Source organism: Oncorhynchus mykiss, chromosome 5, assembly GCF_013265735.2.
Source record: "Oncorhynchus mykiss isolate Arlee chromosome 5, USDA_OmykA_1.1, whole genome shotgun sequence".
In the NCBI taxonomy this organism is placed as follows: domain Eukaryota; kingdom Metazoa; phylum Chordata; class Actinopteri; order Salmoniformes; family Salmonidae; genus Oncorhynchus; species Oncorhynchus mykiss.
Window position 1 is genome coordinate 96178491 of NC_048569.1, and position 24103 is coordinate 96202593.

The following is a 24103-nucleotide window of genomic DNA, read 5'->3' on the forward strand; positions in this document are numbered from 1 at the left end:
CCAGCCAGCCAGCCAGCCAGCCAGCCAGCCAGCCAGCCAGCCAGCCAGCCAGCCAGCCATCCAGCTATCCAGTCAGTCAGCCATCCAGCTATCCAGTCAGCCAGTCAGCCAGCCATCCAGCTATCCAGTCAGCCAGTCAGCCAGCCATCCAGCTATCCAGTCAGTCAGCCAGCCATCCAGCTATCCAGTCAGTCAGCCAGCCATCCAGCTATCCAGTCAATCAGCCAGCCATCCAGCTATCCAGTCAGTCAGCCAGCCAGCCAGCCATCCAGCTATCCAGTCAGTCAACCAGCCAGCCAGCCATCCAGTCAGTCAGTCAGCCAGCCAGCCAGCCATCCAGCTATCCAGTCAGTCAGCCAGCCAGCCATCCAGCTATCCAGTCAGTCAGCCAGCCAGCCAGCCATCCAGCTATCCAGTCAGTCAGCCAGCCAGCCAGCAGCTCTGCTCACCTCTTATCGGCATTAGTGCCTCTCCTTCAGAAACAGCTGCAATCAAATAAACAACCTTGTGGTGTTGGGTTTATTTTAGAGGTCGACCGATTAATCGGAATGGCCGATTTCAAGTTTTCATAACAATCGGAAATCTGTATTTTTGGACACCGATTTGGCATTTTTTTTTACACACCTTTGTTTAACGAGGCAAGCAGTTAACAACACGTTCTTATTTTCAGTGACGGCCTAGGAATGAATGGTGGGTTAACTGCCTCGTTCAGGGGCAGAACAACAGATTTTCACCTTGTCAGCTCGGGGGATTCAATCTTGCAACCTTACAGTTAACTAGTCCAACGCTCTAACACCTGATTACATTGCACTCCACGAGGAGCCTGCCTGTTACGCGAATGCAGTAAGCTAAGGTAGGTTGCTAGCTAGCATTAAACTTATCTTATAAAAAACAATCAATCAATCATAATCACTAGTTAACTACACATGGTTGGTGATATTACTAGTTTATCTAGCGTGTCCTGTGTTGCATATCATTGATGCAGTGCGTATCGTTGCTCCAATGTGTACCTAACCATGAACATCAATGCCTTTCTTAAAATCAATACACAGAAGTATATATTTTTAAACCTGCATATTTAGATAAAAGAATCCAGGTTAGCAGGCAATTTTTACCAGGTGAAATTGTGTCACTTCTCTTGCGTTCATTGTACGCAGATTCAGTGTATATGCAACATTTCGGGCCTCCTAATTTGCCATAATTTTACGTAATTATGACATAACATTGAAGGTAGTGCAATGTAACAGGAATATTTAGACTTAGTGATGCCACCCGTTAGATCAAATACGGAACGGTTCCGTATTTCAATGAAAGAATAAACGTCTTGTTTTCGAGATGATAGTTTCCGGATTCGACCATATTAATGACCTACTATTTCTGTGTGTTATTATGTTATAACTAAGTCTATGATTTGATAGAGCAGTCTGACTGAGCGATGGTAGGCAGCAGCAGGCTCATAAGCATTCATTCAAACAGTACCTTCGTGCGTTTTGCCAGCAGCTCTTCGTTGTGTGTCAAGCATTGCGCTGTTTATGACTTCAAGCCCATCAACTCCCGAGATTAGACTTGTGTAACCGCTGTGAAATGGCTAGCTAGTTAGCGGGGTGCGCGCTAATAGCGTTTCAAACGTCACTTGCGCTGAGACTTGGAGTAGTTGTTCCCCTTGCTCTGCATGGGTAACGCTGCGTCGAGGGTGGCTGTTGTCGTTGTGTTCCTGGTCCGAGCCCAGGGAGGAACGAGGAGAGGGACGGAAGCTATACTGTAACACTGGCAATACTAAAGTGCCTATAAGAACATCCAATAGTCAAAGGTTAATGAAATACAAATGGTGTAGAGATAAATAGTCCTATTATTCCTAAAATAACTACAACCTAAAACTTTTTACCCTCAAATATTGAAGACTTATGTTAAAAGGAACCACCAGCTTTCATATGTTCTCATGTTCTGAGCAAGGAACTTAAACGTTAGCTTTCTTACATGGCACATATTGCACTTTTACTTTCTTCTCCAACACTTTGTTTTTGCATTTTTTTAAACCAAATTGAACATGTTTCATTATTTATTTGAGGCTAAATAGATTTTATTGATGGATTATATTAGGTTAAAATAAGTGTTCGTTCAGTATTGTTGTAATTGTCATTATTATTAATCGGTATTGGCTTTTTTTGGTCCTCCAATAATCGGTATCGGCGTTGAAAAATCATAATCGGTCAACCTTTGTCCCAAATCGCACCCTATTCTCTTTATAGTGCACTATGTAGGGAATAGGGTGCACTATATAAGGAATAGGGTGTCATTTGGGACACAGCCTAGGACTTCCGCTCTTCATTCACACACAAAGACAGTGGACTTCTTGAAATGTGTTTTATTTATTTTTTTACATTGGAAAGTCAAGAAAGGGCCTTCACATCCATCAGCTGAAACATCGGCTGAAACAGGGATAGGGATCAGCTGAAACAGGGATACGTATCAGCTGAAACAGGGATACGGATCAGCTGAAACAGGGATACGGATCAGCTGAAACAGGGATACGTATCAGCTGAAACAGGGATACGGATCAGCTGAAACAGGGATACGGATCAGCTGAAACAGGGATACAGATCAGCTGAAACAGGGATACGGATCAGCTGAAACAGGGATACGGATCAGCTGAAACAGGGATACAGATCGGCTGAAACCGGGATACGGATCAGCTGAAACAGGGATGAGGATCGGCTGAAACGGATGAGGATCGGCTGAAACAGAGATAAGGATTGGCTGAAACAGGAATACGGATCGGCTGAAACAGGGATACAGATCAGCTGAAACAGGGATACGGATCAGCTGAAACAGGGATACGGATCAGCTGAAACAGGAGTAATGATCTGCTGAAATGGAGATAATGATCTGCTGAATTGGAGATAATGATCAGCTGAAACTGAGATAATGATCAGCCGAAATAGAGATAATGATCACCCGGAACAGGGATAGTGATCAGCTGGAACGGAGATAGTGATCAGCTGGAACGGAGATAGTGATCAGTTGGAACGGAGATAATGATCAGCTGAAACGGGGATAGTGATGGGCTGAAACAGATATAATGATCCGTTGGAACGGACATAATGATCAGCTGGAACGGGGATAATGATCAACTGAAATAGGGATAATGATCAGCTGAAACATGTTTCCACTTCAAAATAACAGCACTTACAGTTGACCGAGGCAGAAATTTGTCGAACCGACTTGTTGGAAAGGTGGCATCCTATGACTGTGCCACTTTGAAAGTCGCTGAGCCCTTCAGTAAGACCATTCTACTGCCAATGTTTGTCTATGGAGATTGCATGGTTGTGTGCTCGATTTAATAAACCTGTCAGCAACGGGTGTGTCTGAAATAGCCCATCCACTCATTTGAATTCATGTCCAAATACATTTTCTGTATAAAATGTCTCTTTTCCACCAGCTTTGACAGATATAGGTATCGTACCAAATGACACCCTATTCCCTATATAGTGCACTACTTTAGACCAGGGTCCACAGGGCTCTGGTCAAAACTAGTGCACTATAAAATAAATGGGATGCCATTGGGACAGTTCTCTTCCTTTGTTCGGTGCCACAACAACATAGCTATTGGTTTGTCCTGCATTAGGGACATTACCGGCCATCCCATCCTACACCTTAATAATTAACACCATTCTCCGATCAGTGTTATTGTTTATTGGCTGGCAGAGCGGCCCTCGGGGCAGTGTGGAGGCTAGCTGTCTGTTCATGGGGGTGTCAAACACCTACCTGAATGACTGGCTGCCTGGTTACCTGGCAGGCTGGATGGCTGGCTGACTGACTGGGTAACTGTCGGCAGATTCTGTCACATCTTCATCATTGAGGGCTGACTGGATAACTAACTAACTGACTGACTGAAGGACTCACTCGGATCTGAGCCGTAAGTTACTTATTGATTTTGTTGATTGCTATGGATTTATTTGATACAATGCTTTTAAGTCAAACGCTTGTCAATAGTGTTGATTAGCTAGGCCAGGGGTAGGATACTATACTGACGCAACATGCAACAATTTTGAACATTTGACTGAGTTACATTTCATATAAGGAAATCAGTCAATAAATAAATGAGGTACACGTGACTGGGAATACAGATATGCTTCTGTTGGTCACAGATTCCTTTAAAAAAAAGGGTATGGGCGTTGATCAGAAAACCAGTCAGTATCTGGTGTGATCGACATTTTTTGAAATTTCATTTCACCTTTATTTAACCAGGTAGGCTAGTTGAGAACAAGTTCTCATTTACAACTGCGACCTGGCCAAGATAAAGCATAGCAGTGTGAACAGACAACACAGAGTTACACATGGAAGAAACAATTAACAAGTCAATAACACAGTAGAAAGAAAACTGTAGAAAAAAAAAGAGACACATCTCCTTCACAAAGATCTATGGATTTCACATGACTGGGAATACAGATATGCATATGTTGGTCACAGAGACCTTAAACCTTGGATCAGAACCAGTCAGTATCTGGTGTGACCAACATTTACCTCATGCAGCGTGACACATCTACTTCACGTAGAGTTGATCAGGCTGTTGATTGTGGCTGGTGGAATGTTGTTCCCACTCCTCTTCAATGGATGTGCGAAGTTGCTGGATATTAGTGGGAACTGGAGCGTGCTGTCGTACACGACTATCCAGAGCATCCCAAACATGCTCAATGGGTGACATGTCTGGTGATTATATAGATCATTGAAGAACTGGGACATTTTTATCTTCCAGGAATTGTGTACAGATCCTTGCGACATGAGACTGTTAATTATCACGCTGAAACATGAGGTGATGGCGGTGGATAAATGACATGGCAATGGGCCTCAGGATCTCGTCAAGATATCTTTGTGCATTCAAATTGCCGTCGATAAAATGCAATTGTGTTCGTTGTCCGTAGCTTATGCCTGCCCATACCATAACCCCACCTCCACCATGCGGCACTCTGTTCACACCGTTGACATCAGCAAAACGCTCGCCCACACAACGCCATAAATGTCTGCGGTTGAGACCGGTTAGATGTAATTCTCTAAAACTACATTGTTATTCATCGATGTCAAGGGAAGACTTCACTAAAAAATGTACCAAGAAAAAAAATCTAAAACACTAAATGTATCTTTCGTCTCTCTTTGTTTCATCATTTTCCTTCAACTCGCAAGGGGCAAAATGTACACGACATGACCAAAAGTATGTGGACACCTACCATGGGCATTAATATGGAGTTGGTCCCCCCTTTGCCTCCACTATTCTGGGAAGGCTTTCCACTAAGATGTTGGAACATTGCTGTGGGACTTGCTTCCATTCAGCCACAAGAGCGTCAGTGAGGTCGGGCACTGATGTTGGAAGATTAGGCCTGGCTCGCAGTTGGCATTCCAATTCATCCCAAAGGTGTTCGGTGAGGTTTAGGTCAGGGCTCTGTGCAGGCCAGTCAAGTTCTTCCACACCGATCTCAACAAACCATTTTGTCTGGAACTCGTTATGTGAACGGGGGCATCAAGGCAAAGGCTGGTTAATCTAAAATACATTTGGTCAGTATGTGTTATATCAAATCAAATCAAATTGTATTTGTCACATACACATGGTTAGCAGATGTTAATGGTCACATACACATGGTTAGCAGATGTTAATGGTCACATACACATGGTTAGCAGATATCAATGGTCACATACACATGGTTAGCAGATGTTAATGCGAGTGAAGCGAAATGCTTGTGCTTCTAGTTCCGACAATGCAGTAATAACTAACGACTAACCTAACAATTCCAAAACTACTACCTTATACACACAAGTGTAAAGGGATAAAGAATATGTACATAAAGATATATGAATGAGTGATGGTACAGAGCGGCATAGGCAAGATGCAGTAGATGATATAGGGTACAGTATATACATATGAGATGAGTAATGAATGGTATGTGAACATTATATTAAGTAGCATTGTTTAAAGTGGCTAGTGATATATTTTACATCAATTTCCATCAATTCCCATTATTAAAGTGGCTAGAGATTTGAGTCAGTATGTTGGCAGCCGCCACTCAATGTTAGTGGTGGCTGTTTAACAGTCTGATGGCCTTGAGATAGAAGCTGTTTTTCAGTCTCTCAGTCCCAGCTTTGATGCACCTGTACTGACCTCGCCTTCTGGATGATAGTGGGGTGAACAGGCAGTGGCTCGGGTGGTTTTTGTCCTTGATGATCTTTATGGCCTTCCTGTGACATCGGGTGGTGTAGGTGTCCTGGAGGGCAGGTAGTTTGCCCCCGGTGATGCGTTGTGCAGACCTCACTACCCTCTGGAGAGCCTTACGGTTGTGGGCGGAGCAGTTGCCGTACCAGGCGGTGATACAGCCCGACAGGATGCTCTCGATTGTGCATCTGTAGAAGTTTGTGAGTGCTTTTGGTGACAAGCCGGATTTCTTCAATCTCAGGAGGTTCGCTACTGCGCCTTCTTCGCGATACTGTCTGTGTGGGTGGACCAATTCAGTTTGTCTGTGATGTGTACACCGAGGAACTTAAAACTTACTACCCTCTCCACTACTGTTCCATCGATGTGGATAGGGGGGTGTTCCCTCTGCTGTTTCCTGAAGTCCACAATCATCTCCTTAGTTTTGTTGACGTTGAGTGTGAGGTTATTTTCCTGACACCACACTCCGAGGGCCCTCACCTCCTCCCTGTAGGCCGTCTCGTCGTTGTTGTTGGTAATCAAGCCTACCACTGTAGTTTTGATGTCTTCACTATTATTGTACAATGTTTAACATAAAGAAAAACCATTGAATGAGTAGGTGTGTCCAAATGCTTGGCTCGTACGGTAAATTGATGGTAAATAATGAATTGTTTCATTTTGAAGTCACTTTTATTGTGAATATATTTTTTACACACTTCTACATTAATGTGGATGCTACAATGATTACGGATAATCCTGAATGAATCTTGAATAATGATGAATGAGAACGTTACAGACGCACAAATATCATACCTCCAAGACATGCTAACCTCTCACCCTTACAATAACAAGGGACGTTAGCATAGCCCCAAGACGTGCTAACCTCTCACCATTACAATAACAGGGGACGTTAGCATACCCCCAAGACATGCTAACCTCTCACCATTACAATAACAGGGGAGGTTAGCATTTTATATCATAACCCCTTGACATGCTAACCTCTCACCATTACAATAACAGGGGAGGTTAGCATTTTATAGCATACCCCCAAGACATGCTAACCTCTCATCATTACAATAGCAGGGGAGATTAGCATTTTATATCATACCCTAAGACCATGCTAACCTCTCACCATTACAATAACAGGGCAGGTTAACATTGTATATCATACTCCAAGACATGCTAACCTCTCATTACAATAACATGGGAGGTTAGCATTTTATATCATACCCTAAGACATGCTAACCTCTCACCAGTACAAGACAGGGGAGGTTAGCATTTTATATCATACCCCCAAGACATGCTAACCTCTCACCAGTACAATAACAGGGGAGGTTAGCATTGTATATCATACCCCAAGACATGCTAACCTCTCATTACAATAACAGGGGAGGTTAGCATTTTATATCATAACCCCTTGACATGCTAACCTCTCACCATTACAATAACAGGGGAGGTTAGCATTTTATATCATACCCTAAGACCATGCTAACCTCTCACCATTACAATAACAGGGCAGGTTAACATTGTATATCATACTCCAAGACATGCTAACCTCTCATTACAATAACATGGGAGGTTAGCATTTTATATCATACCCTAAGACATGCTAACCTCTCACCAGTACAAGACAGGGGAGGTTAGCATTTTATATCATACCCCCAAGACATGCTAACCTCTCATTACAATAACATGGGAGGTTAGCATTTTATATCATACCCTAAGACATGCTAACCTCTCACCAGTACAAGACAGGGGAGGTTAGCATTTTATATCATACCCCCAAGACATGCTAACCTCTCACCAGTACAATAACAGGGAAGGTTAGCATTGTATATCATACCCCAAGACATGCTAACCTCTCATTACAATAACATGGGAGATTAGCATTTTATATCATACCCCCAAGACATGCTAACTTCCCATTACAATCACAGGAGAGGTTAGCATTTTATATCATACCCCCAAGACATGCTAACTTCCCATTACAATCACAGGAGAGGTTAGCATTTTATATCATACCCCCAAGACATGCTAACTTCCCATTACAATCACAGGAGAGGTTAGCATTTTATATCATACCCCCAAGACATGCTAACTTCCCATTACAATCACAGGAGAGGTTAGCATTTTATATCATACCCCCAAGACATGCTAACTTCCCATTACAAATCACAGGAGAGGTTAGCATTTTTTGGGAGGGAATGATATTTATGCATCTGTAACTTTCTCACTCATCATTATTCACAATTCATTCAGGATTATCCATTATCCTGTCCAGCCATTGCGTGAAATGAATATGGGACCAAATATTTTGCTTTTTATTACTTTAATACACATAAGTGAATTTGTCCCAATGATTTTGGTCTCTTAAAATGGGGGGGGGGGGGGACTATGTACAAAAACTGCTGTACTTTATAAATGCTTCACCCAATATGGATGAGAATACCTTCAATTTTATGCTGACAGTCTGCACTTTTACCTCATAGTCATTGAGTTTTGACTTTTTATTTTTATTTTTTACAGGGACAGTGCACATTAATCAACGTTTCAGTAAAAGTGCCGGTTTTAGCCAGCCGGGCTAATTTTCAACCGCAGTCCCTGGGCAGGTTATTAAAAACAATTACAAAATAGACAATCGTTGAGCAGTGAGCGCACGCAGAGCAACATAGGACAAGCAAGACGTAGCATACAGACAGAGAAACATAGAACAAGCAAGACGTAGCATACAGACAGAGAAACATAGGACAAGCAAGACGTAGCATACAGACAGAGAAACATAGAACAAGCAAGACGTAGCATACAGACAGAGCAACATAGAACAAGCAAGACGTAGCATACAGACAGAGAAACATAGAACAAGCAAGACGTAGCATACAGACAGAGAAACATAGAACAAGCAAGACGTAGCATACAGACAGAGCAACATAGAACAAGCAAGACGTAGCATACAGACAGAGAAACATAGAACAAGCAAGACGTAGCATACAGACAGAGAAACATAGAACAAGCAAGACGTAGCATACAGACAGAGAAACATAGAACAAGCAAGACGTAGCATACAGACAGAGAAACATAGAACAAGCAAGACGTAGCATACAGACAGAGAAACATAGAACAAGCAAGACGTAGCATACAGACAGAGAAACATAGAACAAAAAGCAACAAGACAAAATCCATAAAAGCAACACATTTCATTTCATGTCCAAAGTGCTGGAGTACAGAGCCAAGAACAACAACAGATGTGTGACTGTTTGTCTCTTTTTTTTATGTCACGTTAGTCAATTAGGAGACGCTCTTTTCCTTAGCCTTGCTCAAGGGCACATCGAGCGGCTTTTTTCACATAGTCTGCTTGGGGATTCAAAACAGCGACCTTTCAGTTACTGCCCCCCCCCCCCCCCAAAACAATGTAAATGCTACAAAAACAATCACCCTAAAACATATATACAGTATGTACGCTGACTATACAAAACATACCTGCTCTTTCGATGACATGAACTGACCAGGTGAATCCAGGTTAAAGCTATGATCTTTTATTGATGTCAGCTGTTAAATCCACTTCAATCAGTGTAGATAAAGGGGAGGAGACGGGTTAAAGAAGGATTTTTAAGCCTTGAGATATGGATTGTGTATGTGTGACATTCAGAGGATGAATGGGCAAGACAAAATATTTAATTGCCTTTGAACGAGGGTATGGTAGAAGGTTCCAGGTGTACCGGTTTGAGTGTGTCAAGAACTGCTATACTGCTGAGTTTTTCACATTCAACAGTTTCCCGTGTGTATCAAGAATGGTCCACCACCCTTAGGACATCCAGCCAACTTGACACAACTGTGGGAAGCATTGGAGTCAACATGGGCCAGCATGCTTTGGACACCTTGTAGAGTCCATGCCCCAACGAATTGAGGCTGTTCTGAGGGGAATAGGAGATGCAACTCAATATTAGGAAGAGGTTCCTAATGTTTTATACACTCAGTGCAGTGCCTTGCGAAAGTATTCCATTTAAATTACAGTATATATATATATATACACAACTCCTTCAAGACTGTTGGAAAAGCATTCCTCATGAAGCTGGTTGAGAGAATACCAAATAGGACTATCTTCTGTATACCACCCCTACAACACAACTGATTGGCTCAAAAGCATTAAGAAGGAAAGACATTCCACAAATGAACTTTTAACAAGGCACACCTGTTGATTGAAATGCATTCCAGGTGACTACCTCATGAAGCTGGTTGGGAGAATGCCAAGAGTGTGCAAAGCTGTCATCAAGGCAACCGCTCAGGAAGGAAACGCGTTCTGTCTCCTAGAGATAAACGTACTTTGGTGCGAAAAGTGCAAATCAATCCCAGAATAACAGCAAAGGACCTTGTGAAGATGCTGGAGGAAACAGGTACAAAAGTATCTATATCCACAGTAAAAATGACTCCTATATCGACATAACCTGAAAGGCCGCTCAGCAAGGAAGAAGCCATTTCTCCAAAACCGCCACAAAAAAAGCCAGACTACGGTTTGCAACTCCACATCTGGACAAAGATTGTACTTTTTGAAGAAATGTCCTCTGGTCTGATGAAACAAAAATAGAACTGTTTGGCCATAATGACAATATTTATGTTTGGAGGAAAAAGGGGGATGCTTGCAAGCCGAAGAACACCATCCCAACCATGAAACACGGGGGTAGCAGCATCATGTGGGGGTGCTTTGCTGCAGGAGGGACTGGTGCACTTCACAAAATAGATGGCATCATGAGGTAGGAAAATTATGTGGATATATTGAAGCAACATCTCACGACATCCGTCAGGAAGTTAAAGCTTGGTCGCAAATGGGTCTTCCAAATGGACAATGACCCCAAGCACACTTTCAAAGTTGTGTCATAATGGCTTAAGGAAAACAAAGTCAAGGTATTGGAGTGGCCATCACAAATCCCTGACCTAAATCTTATAGAACATTTGTGGGCAGAACTGAAAAAGCGTGTGTGAGCAAGGAGGCCTACAAACCTGACTCAGTTACACCAGCTCTGTCAGGAGGAATGGGCCAACATCCACCCAACTTATTGTGGGAAGCTTGTGCAAGGCTTCCCGAAACGTTTAACCCAATGTGATGAAAGAAAAAAAAGCTGAAATAAATCACTCTTTCTACTATTATTCTGACATTTCACATTCTTAAAATGAAGTGGTGATCCTAACTGACCCAAGACAGAATATTTACTAGGATTAAATGTCAGGAATTGTGAAAAACTGATTTTAAATGTATTTGGCTAAGGTGTATGTAAACTTCCGACTTCAACTGTACATAGAGCAGCGCTCTAAGGTTCAGTGCAGGGTACTGGGCGGAGGCCAGCTAGTAGGTACTATCTCCGCCGGGTGAACAAGCCATTGCTCAGGTCCTTGATGAAATTTTGGGGCTTCTTGTGACACCTGGTGCCTTAGATGTCCTGGAGGGCAGGCGGTGTGCCCCCGGTGATGCATTGTGTTGACCACACCACCATCTGGAGAGCCCTGCGGTTGCAGATGGTGCAGTTGCCGTATCAGGCGGCGGTACAGCCGGACAGGATGCTCTCAATGGTGCGTCTGCAGAAGTTAGTGAGGGTGTTAGGGGCCAGGCCCGAATTTCTTCAGCCTCCTGAGGTTGAAGAGGTGCTGTTGCGCCTTCTTCACCACACTGTCTGTGTGGATGGACTATTCCAGGTTGTCATTGATGTACTCACTGAGAAGCTTGAAGCTTTTCTAGCTTTTCTATGATCAGCTCCTTCATTTTGTTGACATTTTTTTAACCTTTATTTAACTAGGCAAGTCAGTCTTATTTTCAATGACGGCCTAGGAACAGTGGGTTAACTGCCTGTTCAGGGGCAGAACGACAGATTTGTACATTGTCAGCTCGGGTATTCGAACTTGCAACCTTTCGGTTACTAGTCCAACGCTCTAACCACTAGGCTACACTGAGAGAGAGAGGTTATTTTCCTGGCACCACTTCGCCAGGGCCCTCACCTCCTCCCTGTCGGCTGTCTCATCGTTGTTGGTAATCAGGCCTGCGATTTCAGTTTTGCGTAAATGCTACCACCTATCCAGAAGGTTTTAGTTAGAATAATCCTTACACTGGGAACAACATCCTCTATACCACTTCCTGATGAACTCTGTCACCGAGTCAGTGTATACGTCAATGTTATTCTCAGAGGCAACCCGGAACATGTCCCAGTCCGCTTGATCAATTCAATCTTGAAGCATAGATTCTGATTGGTCAGAACAACATTGAACAGACCTTACCACGGGAACTTCCTGTTTAAGTTTCTGCCTATAGGAAAGGAGGAGCAGAATGTGGAGAAGTGATCTGATTGGCCAAAAGGAGGTCAGGAGAGGGCTCCTTAGCCGTCCCGGAAGGGGGAGTAGCAATGGTCAAGAGTTTCTTGATGAACAAGTAGTGCAAGCGATGTGTTGTTAAGACTTTGGTAGCATTTTCCTCAGATTTGCTTTATTGGTCCCAAGCTACAATAAATGCGGCCTCAGGATATGCGGCTTTCCAGTTTGCGCAAAGTCCAATGTAGTTCCTTGAGAGCCGTCACAGTGTCAACTTGAGGGGGAATAAACACGGCCGTGACAAGAGAATTCTCTCGGGAGAGACAAACGAAAAGTCTGCATTTTATATTGAGGTATTCCAGATTGGGAGAATTGTTCCTGTACGTTAACACAATCACACCATGATAGTTAATCATGAAACATACACCTCCGTCTTTCTTCTTCCCAGAGAGTTCTATCTTTCTTCCTGTCCGCATGATGTATGGAGAACCCCGCTTGCTGTATGGACTGGGACAGTATATCCGGAGAGAGCTATGATTCCGTGAAACAGAGTATGTTACAGTCCCTGATGTCTCCCTGGAAGGAGATCCTCGCTCTGAGCTCGTCTACTTTATTGTCCATAGACTGAACATTAGCAAGTAATGCGTATGCGTTGAACAGTATGAACGCCCCCTGAGTCGGACTAAAAGCTCACTCCGTATTCCTCTTCTTCGTAGGCGGTGTCTTGGAGCAGCCCCTGAGATGAGTGAAAATGCCTCTGGGGGTATGAACAAAGAATCCACTTCAGGAAAGTCAAATTTCCCTTCGTTACGCTGGTGACCGCCAATCTAATAACTAATAAGTTGTTTTCGGCTATAGGTAATAATGCAAGAAAACGTTCTGAGCAAATAATGTCAGAAATAACACAACAAAAATACTGCAAAGTCGGTTAGGAGCTGGGGACAGGGTGACCTTGTCTGCAGCGTCTTGAAGTTAACTCCGCAGCGAGAGCAATGGCGCAATGTCACAGCGTACATCAAAGTGGCGTGAGTGTGGAAATGGCTGGGACCACTCCTTGGAGACAAAGCACAACAGTGTTCTGCAGCGTATCAGCCCTGCCTTTGATGTTTAGTGTGTTCCAAATGGCACCCTATTCCCTATACTGTACACTAGAGCCTTAGGGGCTCTGGTCAACAGAAGTGCACTATATAGGGAATAGGGTCCCGTTTGGAACACAGAGGTTGTGGGTTTTTATTCCTGTCCTTTGAGAGCAGAATTTGATCTGCATTCTGCATGGCCTCCATTAGGACATCACAGGTTCATTAGGGGAGATCTAAACGCTTCCATATATCCTGCATCCTCCCCACAGGGCTTGAAATCCTGCCAATACATGCAAGGTTTGTTTCTTTCTACTCCACTCCCTAATCCGTTATTTCTTTATTTTCCTCTCCTTTCTACTCTGTTCTGAACTCATTGTACCTCACCGATCTGAGCTTCTTTCTCTCTCTCTCTCTCTCTCTCTTTTTCCCCCTCCCAGCCCTTCTCAGCAGACCAGCCAATAGAAGAACTAGGTCCGGTAGAGGAGGATGTGAGGGGGAGACAGGCTGTGGCGTGGCAGCCCAGTAAAGAGGACTACTACCGTCGCCTTAGCGACGCCGGCCGGGACTACTTCCACAATAACAACAAAACAAATATGGAGAGCTTAAAGGTGATTGGCTGACATACTGACAGTATGATACCGAGCTGATGGTTGGCATCTGAGTCTGGTTCCTCACTAGATTGGCTTCCCATCTGAGTCTGGATGCTCTCTAGATGGGCTTCCCATCTGAGTCTGGATCCTCTCTAGATGGGCTTCCCCTCTGAGTCTGGTTCCTCTCTAGGCTTCGTCCTCCCACTTCACAAGGTGGTGAAGGTGCACGGTGATGAGCTTGATGCTCCTTTCCAATAAATATCGAGGGTCTTATTCTGGTGACATGATGATCGATGCTTGGCTGCCATTTGACAAATAAAAATAATATTCTCTTATCCATAATAATCTCATAATGTAGCTAGCCTACCCGTACTGTGTCTGCCAGTTGTTGGCTAGAGCGCACGTACCAAGACCAGAGTGAGCACATTTGCTATATAACAAAACTATCAGAGTTGAAAATGCGATGGAAACCAATTTCCTTGTATTTTTCATTCAGTACATGGGACTTTAACCGCAAACATTATCTTTATGTGCACTACGTCATCACACAGACTTTTATCTGCAAAAAATCTGTTTGATGGAAACACATTTCTGGTGGGAAAATGTGCATATTATTTTATGCAAATTTGATGGAAACCTAGCTTCTTACATAGCTACTAAACGAGCTTCTAACATAGGTTCTAGCCTAGCTTCTAACCTAGCTTCTAACATAGCTTCTAACCTATCTACTAACCTAGCTTCTAACCTAGCTTCTAACCTAGCTTCTAACCTATCTACTAACCTAGCTTCTAACGTATCTACTAACCTAGCTACTAACATATCTACTAACCTAGCTTCTAACATACCTACAAACCTAGCTCTTCTAACCTAGCTTCTAACATAGCTACTAAACTAGCTTCTAACGTATCTACTAAACTAGCTTCTAACATAGGTTCTAGCCTAGCTTCTAACCTAGCTTCTAACATAGCTTCTAACCTATCTACTAACCTAGCTTCTAACCTAGCTTCTAACCTAGCTTCTAACCTATCTACTAACCTAGCTTCTAACGTATCTACTAACCTAGCTACTAACATATCTACTAACCTAGCTTCTAACATACCTACAAACCTAGCTCTTCTAACCTAGCTTCTAAAATAGCTTATAACCTAGCTACTAACCTAGCTTCTAACATAGCTACTAATCTAGCTTCTAACATAGCTTCTAACCTAGCTACTAACCTAGCTTCTAACCTAGCTACTAACCTAGCTCTTCTAACCTAGCTACTATCCTAGCTTCTAACATAGCTTCTAACCTAGCTTCTAACCTAGCTTCGAAACCTAGCTACTAACTTATCTTCTAACCTACCTACTAACCAAATAAAATGTATTTAAATAGCCCTTCTTACATCAGCTGATATCTCAAAGTGCTGTACAGAAACTCAGCCTAAAACTGAGAGAGAGAGAGAGAGAGAAACTTAAATTCACACAGGACACCGGATAAGACAGGATAAATACTCCAGATACAACAGACTAACCCTAGCTCCCCAACACATAAACTACTGCAGCATAAATACTGGAGGCTGAGACAGGAGGGTTCAGGAGACACTGTTGCCCCATCCGATGATAACCCCGGACAGGGCCAAACAGGCAGGATATAACCCCACCCACTTTGCCAAAGCACAGCCCCCACACCACTAGAGGGATATCTTCAACCACCAACCTACCACCCTAAGACAAGGCCGAGTATAGCCCACAAAGATCTCCGCCATGACACAGCCCAAGGGGGCACCAACCCAGACAGGAAGACCACGTCAGTGACTCAACACACTGAAGTAACGCACCCCTTCTAGGGACGGTATGGAAGAGCACCAGTAAGCCAGTGACTCAGAGGCAGAGAATCCCAGTGGAGAGAGGGGAACCGGCCAGGCAGAGACAGCAAGGGTGGTTCTTTGCTCCAGTGCCTTTCCATTCACCTTTACACTCCTGGGCCAGACTACACTCAATCATATGACCCACTGAAGAGATGAGTCTTCAGTAAAGACTAAAAAGGTTGAGACCGAGTTTGCGTCTCTCACATGGGTAGGCAGACCATTCCATATAAATGGAGCTCTATAGGAGAAAGCCCTGCCTCCAGCTGTTTGCTTAGAAATTCTAGGGACAATTAGGAGGCCTGCGTCTTGTGACCATAGCGTACATGTAGGTATGTACGGCAGGACCAAATCGGACAGATAGGTAGGAGCAAGCCCATGTAATGCTTTGTAGGTTAGCAGTAAAGCCCTTGCCTTAACAGGAAACCAGTGTAGGGAGGCTAGCACTGGAGTAATATGATCAAATTTTGGGGTTCTAGTCAGGATTCTAGCAGCCGAATTTAGCACTAACTGAAGTCTATTTAGTGCTTTATCCGGGTAGCCGGAAAGTAGAGCATTGCAGTAGTCTAACCTAGAAGTGACAAAAGCATGGATTTATTTTTCTGCATCATTTTTGGACAGAAAATGTATGATTTTTACAATGTTACGTAGATGGAAAAAAGCTGTCCTTTAATATGTTTGTCAAAAGAGAGATCAGGGTCCAGAGTAACGCCGAGGTCCTTCATCAGTTTTATTTGAGACGACTGTACAACCATCGAGATTAATTGTCAGATTCAACAGAAAATCTCTGTTTCTCTGTGGGACCTAGAACAAGCATCTCTGTTTTCTCCCACTTTAAAAGTAGAACGTTGGCAGCCATCCACTTCCTTATGTCTGAAACACAGGCTTCCAGCGAGGGCAATTTTGGGGCTTCACCATGTTTCATTGAAATGTTCACGTCCTGACCAACACTAAAACAAGGAAAACACACACGAACGATGGTCAGGACGTGACAATATCCCATGTAGGCCCATATCCTATATCCCAAAGATTCACCATCTTTTTGTTTTCCTGCCTAGCAACCAGAGACAGAGGAGTACCCTCAGGCTCAATACCCTGCTCCTCTGCCTGAACCCACCTCATCCTCCTCTCAACCACAACCATCTGCCATCTCCAGTGTACGACATGTTATAGTGGCATCAACAGGTGAGGGGTTAACACCAGTTTGTGATGATACCAGTATCCCAATATTTTTTTGACATGGCAAAAAATGAAAACACAAAGCAGACCAAATACTTTGGTCTTTTGAAAACAAACAAAAAAATATTGTGTGCTATAGCTCGAGAAATAAATACATGTGATTCAGGATGACAACATAATATGTTTGTTTCCAACATTAGGGTTGTTTTCCTACAGAAGGAAAATCCGCTTCGTGTTTTGTTTCCTTGACACGATGCTAACGACTATCACAATACTGGCATCGTCCCGACCAGTTTAGTGTCATACCAGTATAGCGCTCTATTTCTACTTCATTTATTTATTTAACAATTGTTTTAACCAAGCAAGTCACTACTTGTAATAGTTGGTTTGGGAATTGATTTCACCATTGGTTCAGTTCAATCATTGAATTTATTTGCAATCCACAACGTTTGGAATTGATTTCACCATTGGTTCAGTTCAATCATTGGTCAATCCATGACGTTTGGGAATTGATTTCACCATTGGTTCAGTTCAATCATTGGTCAATCCATGACGTTTGGAATTGATTTCACCATTGGTTCAGTTCAATCATTGGTCAATCCATGACGTTTGGGAATTGATTTCACCATTGGTTCAGTTCAATCATTGGTCAATCCATGACGTTTGGGAATTGATTTCACCATTGGTTCAGTTCAATCATTGGTCAATCCATGACGTTTGGAATTGATGTTTTGTGTCTGATGCCATGTGTTAACACGAGTAGGACACTGCTCTAGTTTTAAAACATACACTAACAAACACATCTGTCACTGTTTTATTTCAGTTGTGAAAAATTTAACTCAAAGCAGCGAGGAGGTGAAAACTGAAAACCATCTGACCGAGGTTTCAGACGAAAACCTCCTGGCTGGTAAAATCAACGGCGACAAAGGGCTCCTGACAGAAATGAAACCATCAGAGCTAGTATCAACACGAACAGTAAGCATCCCTTTGATATAGCTCTTCCTGTTTTTTAGGATGATATACCAGGCTGTTATACTTATGAATAGTTGGTCTTCTTTGTCTTCTACAGAATAAGGTAGTAGAAGAAGTGGAAGAGATGACTGTTGATCTCACCAAAGTTCAGCTGGGTGGAAACAAGATCCTTTGTGAATTGAAATCCTCACCAACTGCAGTAGTTAGTTCTTCCTCAGATATACAGTGCCTTGCGAAAGTATTCGGCCCCCTTGAACTTTGCGACCTTTTGCCACATTTCAGGCTTCAAACATAAAGATATAAAACTGTATTTTTTTTTTGTGAAGAATCAACAACAAGTGGGACACAATCATGAAGTGGAACGACATTTATTGGATATTTCAAACTTTTTTAACAAATCAAAAACTGAAAAATTGGGCGTGCAAAATTATTCGCAAAGTTCAAGGGGCCCGAATACTTTCTTTTTCTTACTTTTCTAACTACTGCAGTGTGTATATATATATTTATTTACAGATTTTGAACCGACCGCTTTTGTTTTGTTGTTCTTGAACTAATACAGAAACATGATGATGATGATGAAGATGATGATGATGATGATGATGATGATGATGATGATGATGATGATGATGATGATGATGCTGATGAAAGCCATTTCATTGGATTTCCTCTTTGCTCTTCCTCAGATATTTGTGTTTTTTGTATTAACACTCCTTATAATTATAATTCATTATTAATCTGTTATAATTATCGTGTCCGTATTAGGACATCCTGATAATGAAACTGCTGTGTTTGCGGTTGTCCTAATATGGACACCGTATGTGAAGGATGAATGATATAGCTTTGTCTTCAACAGAGTAAGATGGTGTCGTTTTCCACAGAAGAGGTCAAACCTTCTGAACAGTCTTCTGTCGATCCGACCCAAAATGTCCTTGGGCTCGGTGGGAAAAAACTCCTCTGTGAAATCAAGTCTCCAGAACCTTCAACAAATGCTGTAATTACTCTTCACTCTCTGATATCTTGTTTCTGTTCTCGGACTAATTGGTCTATTTGACCAAGTTTTTTTTAACTGATGTGCGGTATTGTCTTCAACAGAGTAAAATGGTGGTGAGACATACATTTTCGGCAGACGGAATCAGTCAGAACAAACCTTCTGAAGAAGTGATTACTGTTGATGTGACCAATAACGTTACACTTGTTGACAAAAAGCCCCTCACTGAAATGAAGTCTTCAGCTGACGCAGCACACGCAGTAAACACTGACATCAGATTTCCTCTTCTGTTATTTCAATTTATGTTCTTAGACTTGTACCGCCAAGCTGTCATAACGGAATGAATGTTAACTTTCTTTGTCTTAAACAGGGTAAGATACTGGTAAAGGCTGAGGTAAAAACTGTTGATCTGGCGAAAGCTTCTGACCAAAATCTCCTGGCTGGCAAAAACCTGCTCGGTGACAAAAAGTTCCTCGACAACATGAAATCCATCACATCTCTGAAACAGACAGAAATATCCACAGTAGCTGTAGCACAAGCAGTAAGCACCACATCACTTCTCTTTTTAAAAATATTTTCTCTACTTGGGCTAATACTTACTTAGTCCTCTTTGTTTGGTGTGTGACATAAGGCAACAAATCTTCTGCCACTGGAGTCTGTCTTTGGCCACAATTTCTGCCATGTCCCACGAGAGACCCATCTTGTCCACTGGAGTCTGTCTTTGGCCAGTTTCTGCCCTGTCCCAAGAGAGACCCATCTCGTCCACTAGAGTCTGTCTTTGGCCAGTTTCTGCCCTGTCCCACGAGAGACCCATCTCGTCCACTAGAGTCTGTCTTTGGCCAGTTTCTGCCCTGTCCCACGAGAGACCCATCTCGTCCACTAGAGTCTGTCTTTGGCCAGTTTCTGCCCTGTCCCAAGAGAGACCCATCTTGTCCACTGGAGTCTGTCTTTGGCCAGTTTCTGCCCTGTCCCAAGAGAGACCCATCTCGTCCACTGGACAAATGGACCCAGTCTTTGGCCAGTTTCTGCCCTGTCCCAAGAGAGACCCATCTCGTCCACTGGAGTCTGTCTTTGGCCACAGTTTCTGCCCTGTCCCACGAGAGACCCATCTCGTCCACTAGAATCTGTCTTTGGCCAGTTTCTGCCCTGTCCCACGAGAGACCCATCTTGTCCACTGGAGTCTGTCTTTGGCCAGTTTCTGCCCTGTCCCACGAGAGACCCATCTCGTCCACTGGAGTCTGTCTTTGGCCACAGTTTCTGCCCTGTCCCACGAGAGACCCATCTTGTCCACCAGAGTCTGTCTTTGGCCACAGTTTCTGCCCTGTCCTACGAGAGACCCATCTCGTCCACTGGACAAGTGGACCCAGTCTTTGGCCACAGTTTCTGCCCTGTCCCACGAGAGACCCATCTCATCCACTGGAGTCTGTCTTTGGCCACAGTTTCTGCCCTGTCCCACGAGAGACCCATCTTGTCCACCAGAGTCTGTCTTTGGCCAGTTTCTGCCCTGTCCCAAGAGAGACCCATCTCATCCACTGGAGTCTGTCTTTGGCCAGTTTCTGCCCTGTCCCAAGAGAGACCCATCTCGTCCACTGGACAAATGGACCCAGTCTTTGGCCAGTTTCTGCCCTGTCCCAAGAGAGACCCATCTCGTCCACTGGAGTCTGTCTTTGGCCACAGTTTCTGCCCTGTCCCACGAGAGACCCATCTTGTCCACCAGAGTCTGTCTTTGGCCACAGTTTCTGCCCTGTCCCACGAGAGACCCATCTCGTCCACTGGACAAGTGGACCCAGTCTTTGGCCAGTTTCTGCCCTGTCCCACGAGAGACCCATCTCGTCCACTGGACAAGTGGACCCATCTCGTCCACTAGAGTCTGTCTTTGGCCACAGTTTCTGCCCTGTCCCACGAGAGACCCATCTCATCCACTGGACAAGTGGACCCAGTCTTTGGCCAGTTTCTGCCCTGTCCCACGAGAGACCCATCTCGTCCACTGGACAAGTGGACCCATCTTGTCCACTGGAGTCTGTCTTTGGCCACAGTTTCTGCCCTGTCCCACGAGAGACCCATCTCGTCCAGCTCAGTCTCCATATTGGACTAATACAACTAGCTGTTATACTGATGGTAAATTGTTGTTGATATTGTTTTGTTCGCCAACAGAACAGGATGGTAGTTCTGCCCACGGAAGAGGCCAACCTATCAGACATTGACTATCTGGTTCCCACCCATGACGAGCGGGGTCGGCCAATCGCTGAGTGGAAGAGACAGGTCATGGTGCGTCAGCTACAGGCCAGGCTATTGGACGAGGAGGACCAGAGGAGGAAGGTGAGGCACTCTGATTTCATATTCCAATACGGTCACAGCCCTGATTGGATAACTCATGATGCTGTATGGTCACATCAATAGAGCTGGCATGTTATTCGTAGTCATTACACCAATCGGGACATAAAGAGACGGATTCTCAGACCCAGATTAAGTCTACTAATTTCTTGTGTTCCAAAAAACAAACTCATCCCTCATCGTGTGTATGTCAGTGATATGACGTGTACTGTATATTTAAAAACCTCTGTACTGTGTCTCCTCAACCTTTGTAGGAGAATGGGAACAGCACTTCCAAAGCGGTGAACTGGAGGTACTCACAGGCCCACAACGCTATCCTGGGCCCGTTTGGAGAGCTGCTGACCGAGGACGACCTGATTTACCTGGAGAAGCAGATCCAGAACGTGTCCAACCAGAAAAACTGTGAAGGCTATGAGACAGAGCTAGCTCGTCTGGCTGAGGAGCTCAGGACCATCCTGCCAGCTCCCATCGTCAACATCACAGCCAGCACTCAGTTCAGAAACCCCAACCAGGAGTCTCAGGTTTGAGTTTATTTGACAACAACAAACAATTCAACAGTGTATATACCACAGAGATCCTATTAAATTATATATGTAATTCTATTTTACAAACATGAACAATGTTTCTAAAATCACACAATGAAGTCAATTACTTATTTCCATTGTAATCCCTTAATTAAGGTCCCTCTGCCCGTGTGGTGCAACCGCATCTCAGGCATCGTAAAGAGCATGTCCCTGCTGATGGCCAACCTGGCAGACGGGCCGTATTCTAAGATGCCCAACACAGAGCTATCCACTGTGTTCTCCCAGAGCCCAGACAGACCCACCTCTACCCGAGGGCGCAGGGAGCAGATAGAGTCCGAGATCCAACAGTTTGGGGTTTCTGTCCGGAATCTGAAGTCCAACTTTGAAGGTCATGAACAAGAAACAGAAGAAGAGGTCCACACGATGTCAGCCACACAGGAGGAAGGCCTGGGGTCAGAGGTCAGAGGAACACAGGAACAGCCCAAAGAGATGAACCCAGCCCCCGAAGCTGACCGGAACAGTGACTCAGGCATAGCCTGCGATGACGACATGACCGACGTTAGGGAAACCACCAGTCTACGGAAGGAACGTATCGTGGTGCTGTTCCTGGGCCACTGGAAGAAGTCCGCCTACACGGTGACCCTGAAGACCAGAGAGGCCGAGAGGAGAGCCAGTGTGGAGGAGGTTGGCGGTAAACCTGGGGGGACAGGTGGCAGGGGACCACAGAAGGGATCTCAGATGCCTCTGGGACATTTCTTCAAACAGAGGAGTGTCATCAACAAGATGATTGGTGATTGGAGGAGCATGATCTCCAGCGTTCCGTCTCGCCAAATCCGCCGTCTCCACAGGCAGCAGGCACCATACTCCCCTGAACAGTTCCTCCCCAAGGTCATTCTGCACTTTATACACACACACACACAGACACTTTCTACACACACACACACACTGATTGTGATTCTGAATCTGATTCTAATTCCTCCACAAGGTGGACGGGGCGATGGTGGACTATGACAGTCTGACCCTTGACCTCTTTATGCTGGGGTACTTCCACATCCTGGAACTCGAACTCCCCGCGGATGAGAGGAAGATGAGACACCTGCTGTGCTTTGAGGTGTTTGACCACGTTGGTCGTTTCACCTGGGAGAGCATCCGGGAGTTCCACAAGGCCGTCATGATGGACATCGAGGCCGGGAACCGTGAGTGGAAGGACGGCTTCGAGGACATTAAGGCCAAGTTCTTTGGGAACGTGTCAACGACTCGGTGTGAACTGCCAGAGGTAGAGAAACAACCGTTTCCACCAGAGGTCAGGCCTGTGCCCATAGTCATCCTTCAAACCCCGACACCAGATGAAGGGGCTCTGATTAAACAAGGAACAGACATTTCCAGTTTCAGCAATGATGAGATTTGCAAATACATAGACAGGAGTTTCACTTTCTGGAAAGACAAGGAGGCAGAGATTTTTGATTTTGAGTAGTAGTTGTTTTCACTTTACCTTCTTTTTTAAAAATATTTTTTTTAATAATTGGTAGTCTTCCGAAGTCAAGTTATAGTTATGTAGTCTGCTGATATCAAGTTATAGTAAGGGATGAGTGTACTGTAAGTGCATTTTATTCTGAGTGTGAATACCTTTGTGTTCTTTGTGAATAGTTGTAACAGCTCTTATTATTTAAAGAGAAAAGTATGCCTACAGTAAACTTTCCAACCTTAGAAACAGGTCGTCAGATGTATAGTACTATAACAATAAAGAAGCATAAAGGACATGCTAGTGTCACGTGATTTCCTCTGAGAAGAGCCAGAATTGTCTGTACAAACAGTGCCTTGCGAAAGTATTCGGCCCTCTTGAACTTTGCGACCTTTTGCCACATTTCAGGCTTCAAACATAAAGATATAAACTGTATTTTTTTGTGAAGAATCAACAACAAGTGGGACACAATCATGAAGTGGAACAACATTTATTGGATATTTAAAACTTTTTTAACAAATCAAAAACTGAAAAATTGGGCGTGCAAAATTATTCAGCCCTTTACTTTCAGTGCAGCAAACTCTCTCCAGATGTTCAGTGAGGATCTCTGAATGATCCAATGTTGACCTAAATGACTAATGATGATAAATACAATCCACC

At 43.9% G+C, this 24103-nt stretch overlaps 1 protein-coding gene across 1 annotated transcript in view; it reads left to right on the forward strand.

The window, feature by feature from the left end:
- espnla (espin like a) overlaps window positions 1–23864 on the forward strand; it is a 47637-nt gene extending 23773 nt beyond the window's left edge. The window contains exons 6-16 of the mRNA XM_036978926.1: window positions 13986–14156; window positions 17043–17169; window positions 17987–18138; window positions 18233–18337; window positions 18989–19126; window positions 19228–19383; window positions 19494–19664; window positions 21278–21442; window positions 21712–21978; window positions 22138–22869; window positions 22967–23864. Of these exons, the coding sequence (XP_036834821.1) occupies window positions 13986–14156; window positions 17043–17169; window positions 17987–18138; window positions 18233–18337; window positions 18989–19126; window positions 19228–19383; window positions 19494–19664; window positions 21278–21442; window positions 21712–21978; window positions 22138–22869; window positions 22967–23455 (2673 nt within the window). The 3' untranslated portion in view covers window positions 23456–23864. The remainder of the gene's footprint in view (window positions 1–13985; window positions 14157–17042; window positions 17170–17986; window positions 18139–18232; window positions 18338–18988; window positions 19127–19227; window positions 19384–19493; window positions 19665–21277; window positions 21443–21711; window positions 21979–22137; window positions 22870–22966) is intronic.
- Window positions 23865–24103: the final 239 nt, after the last annotated feature.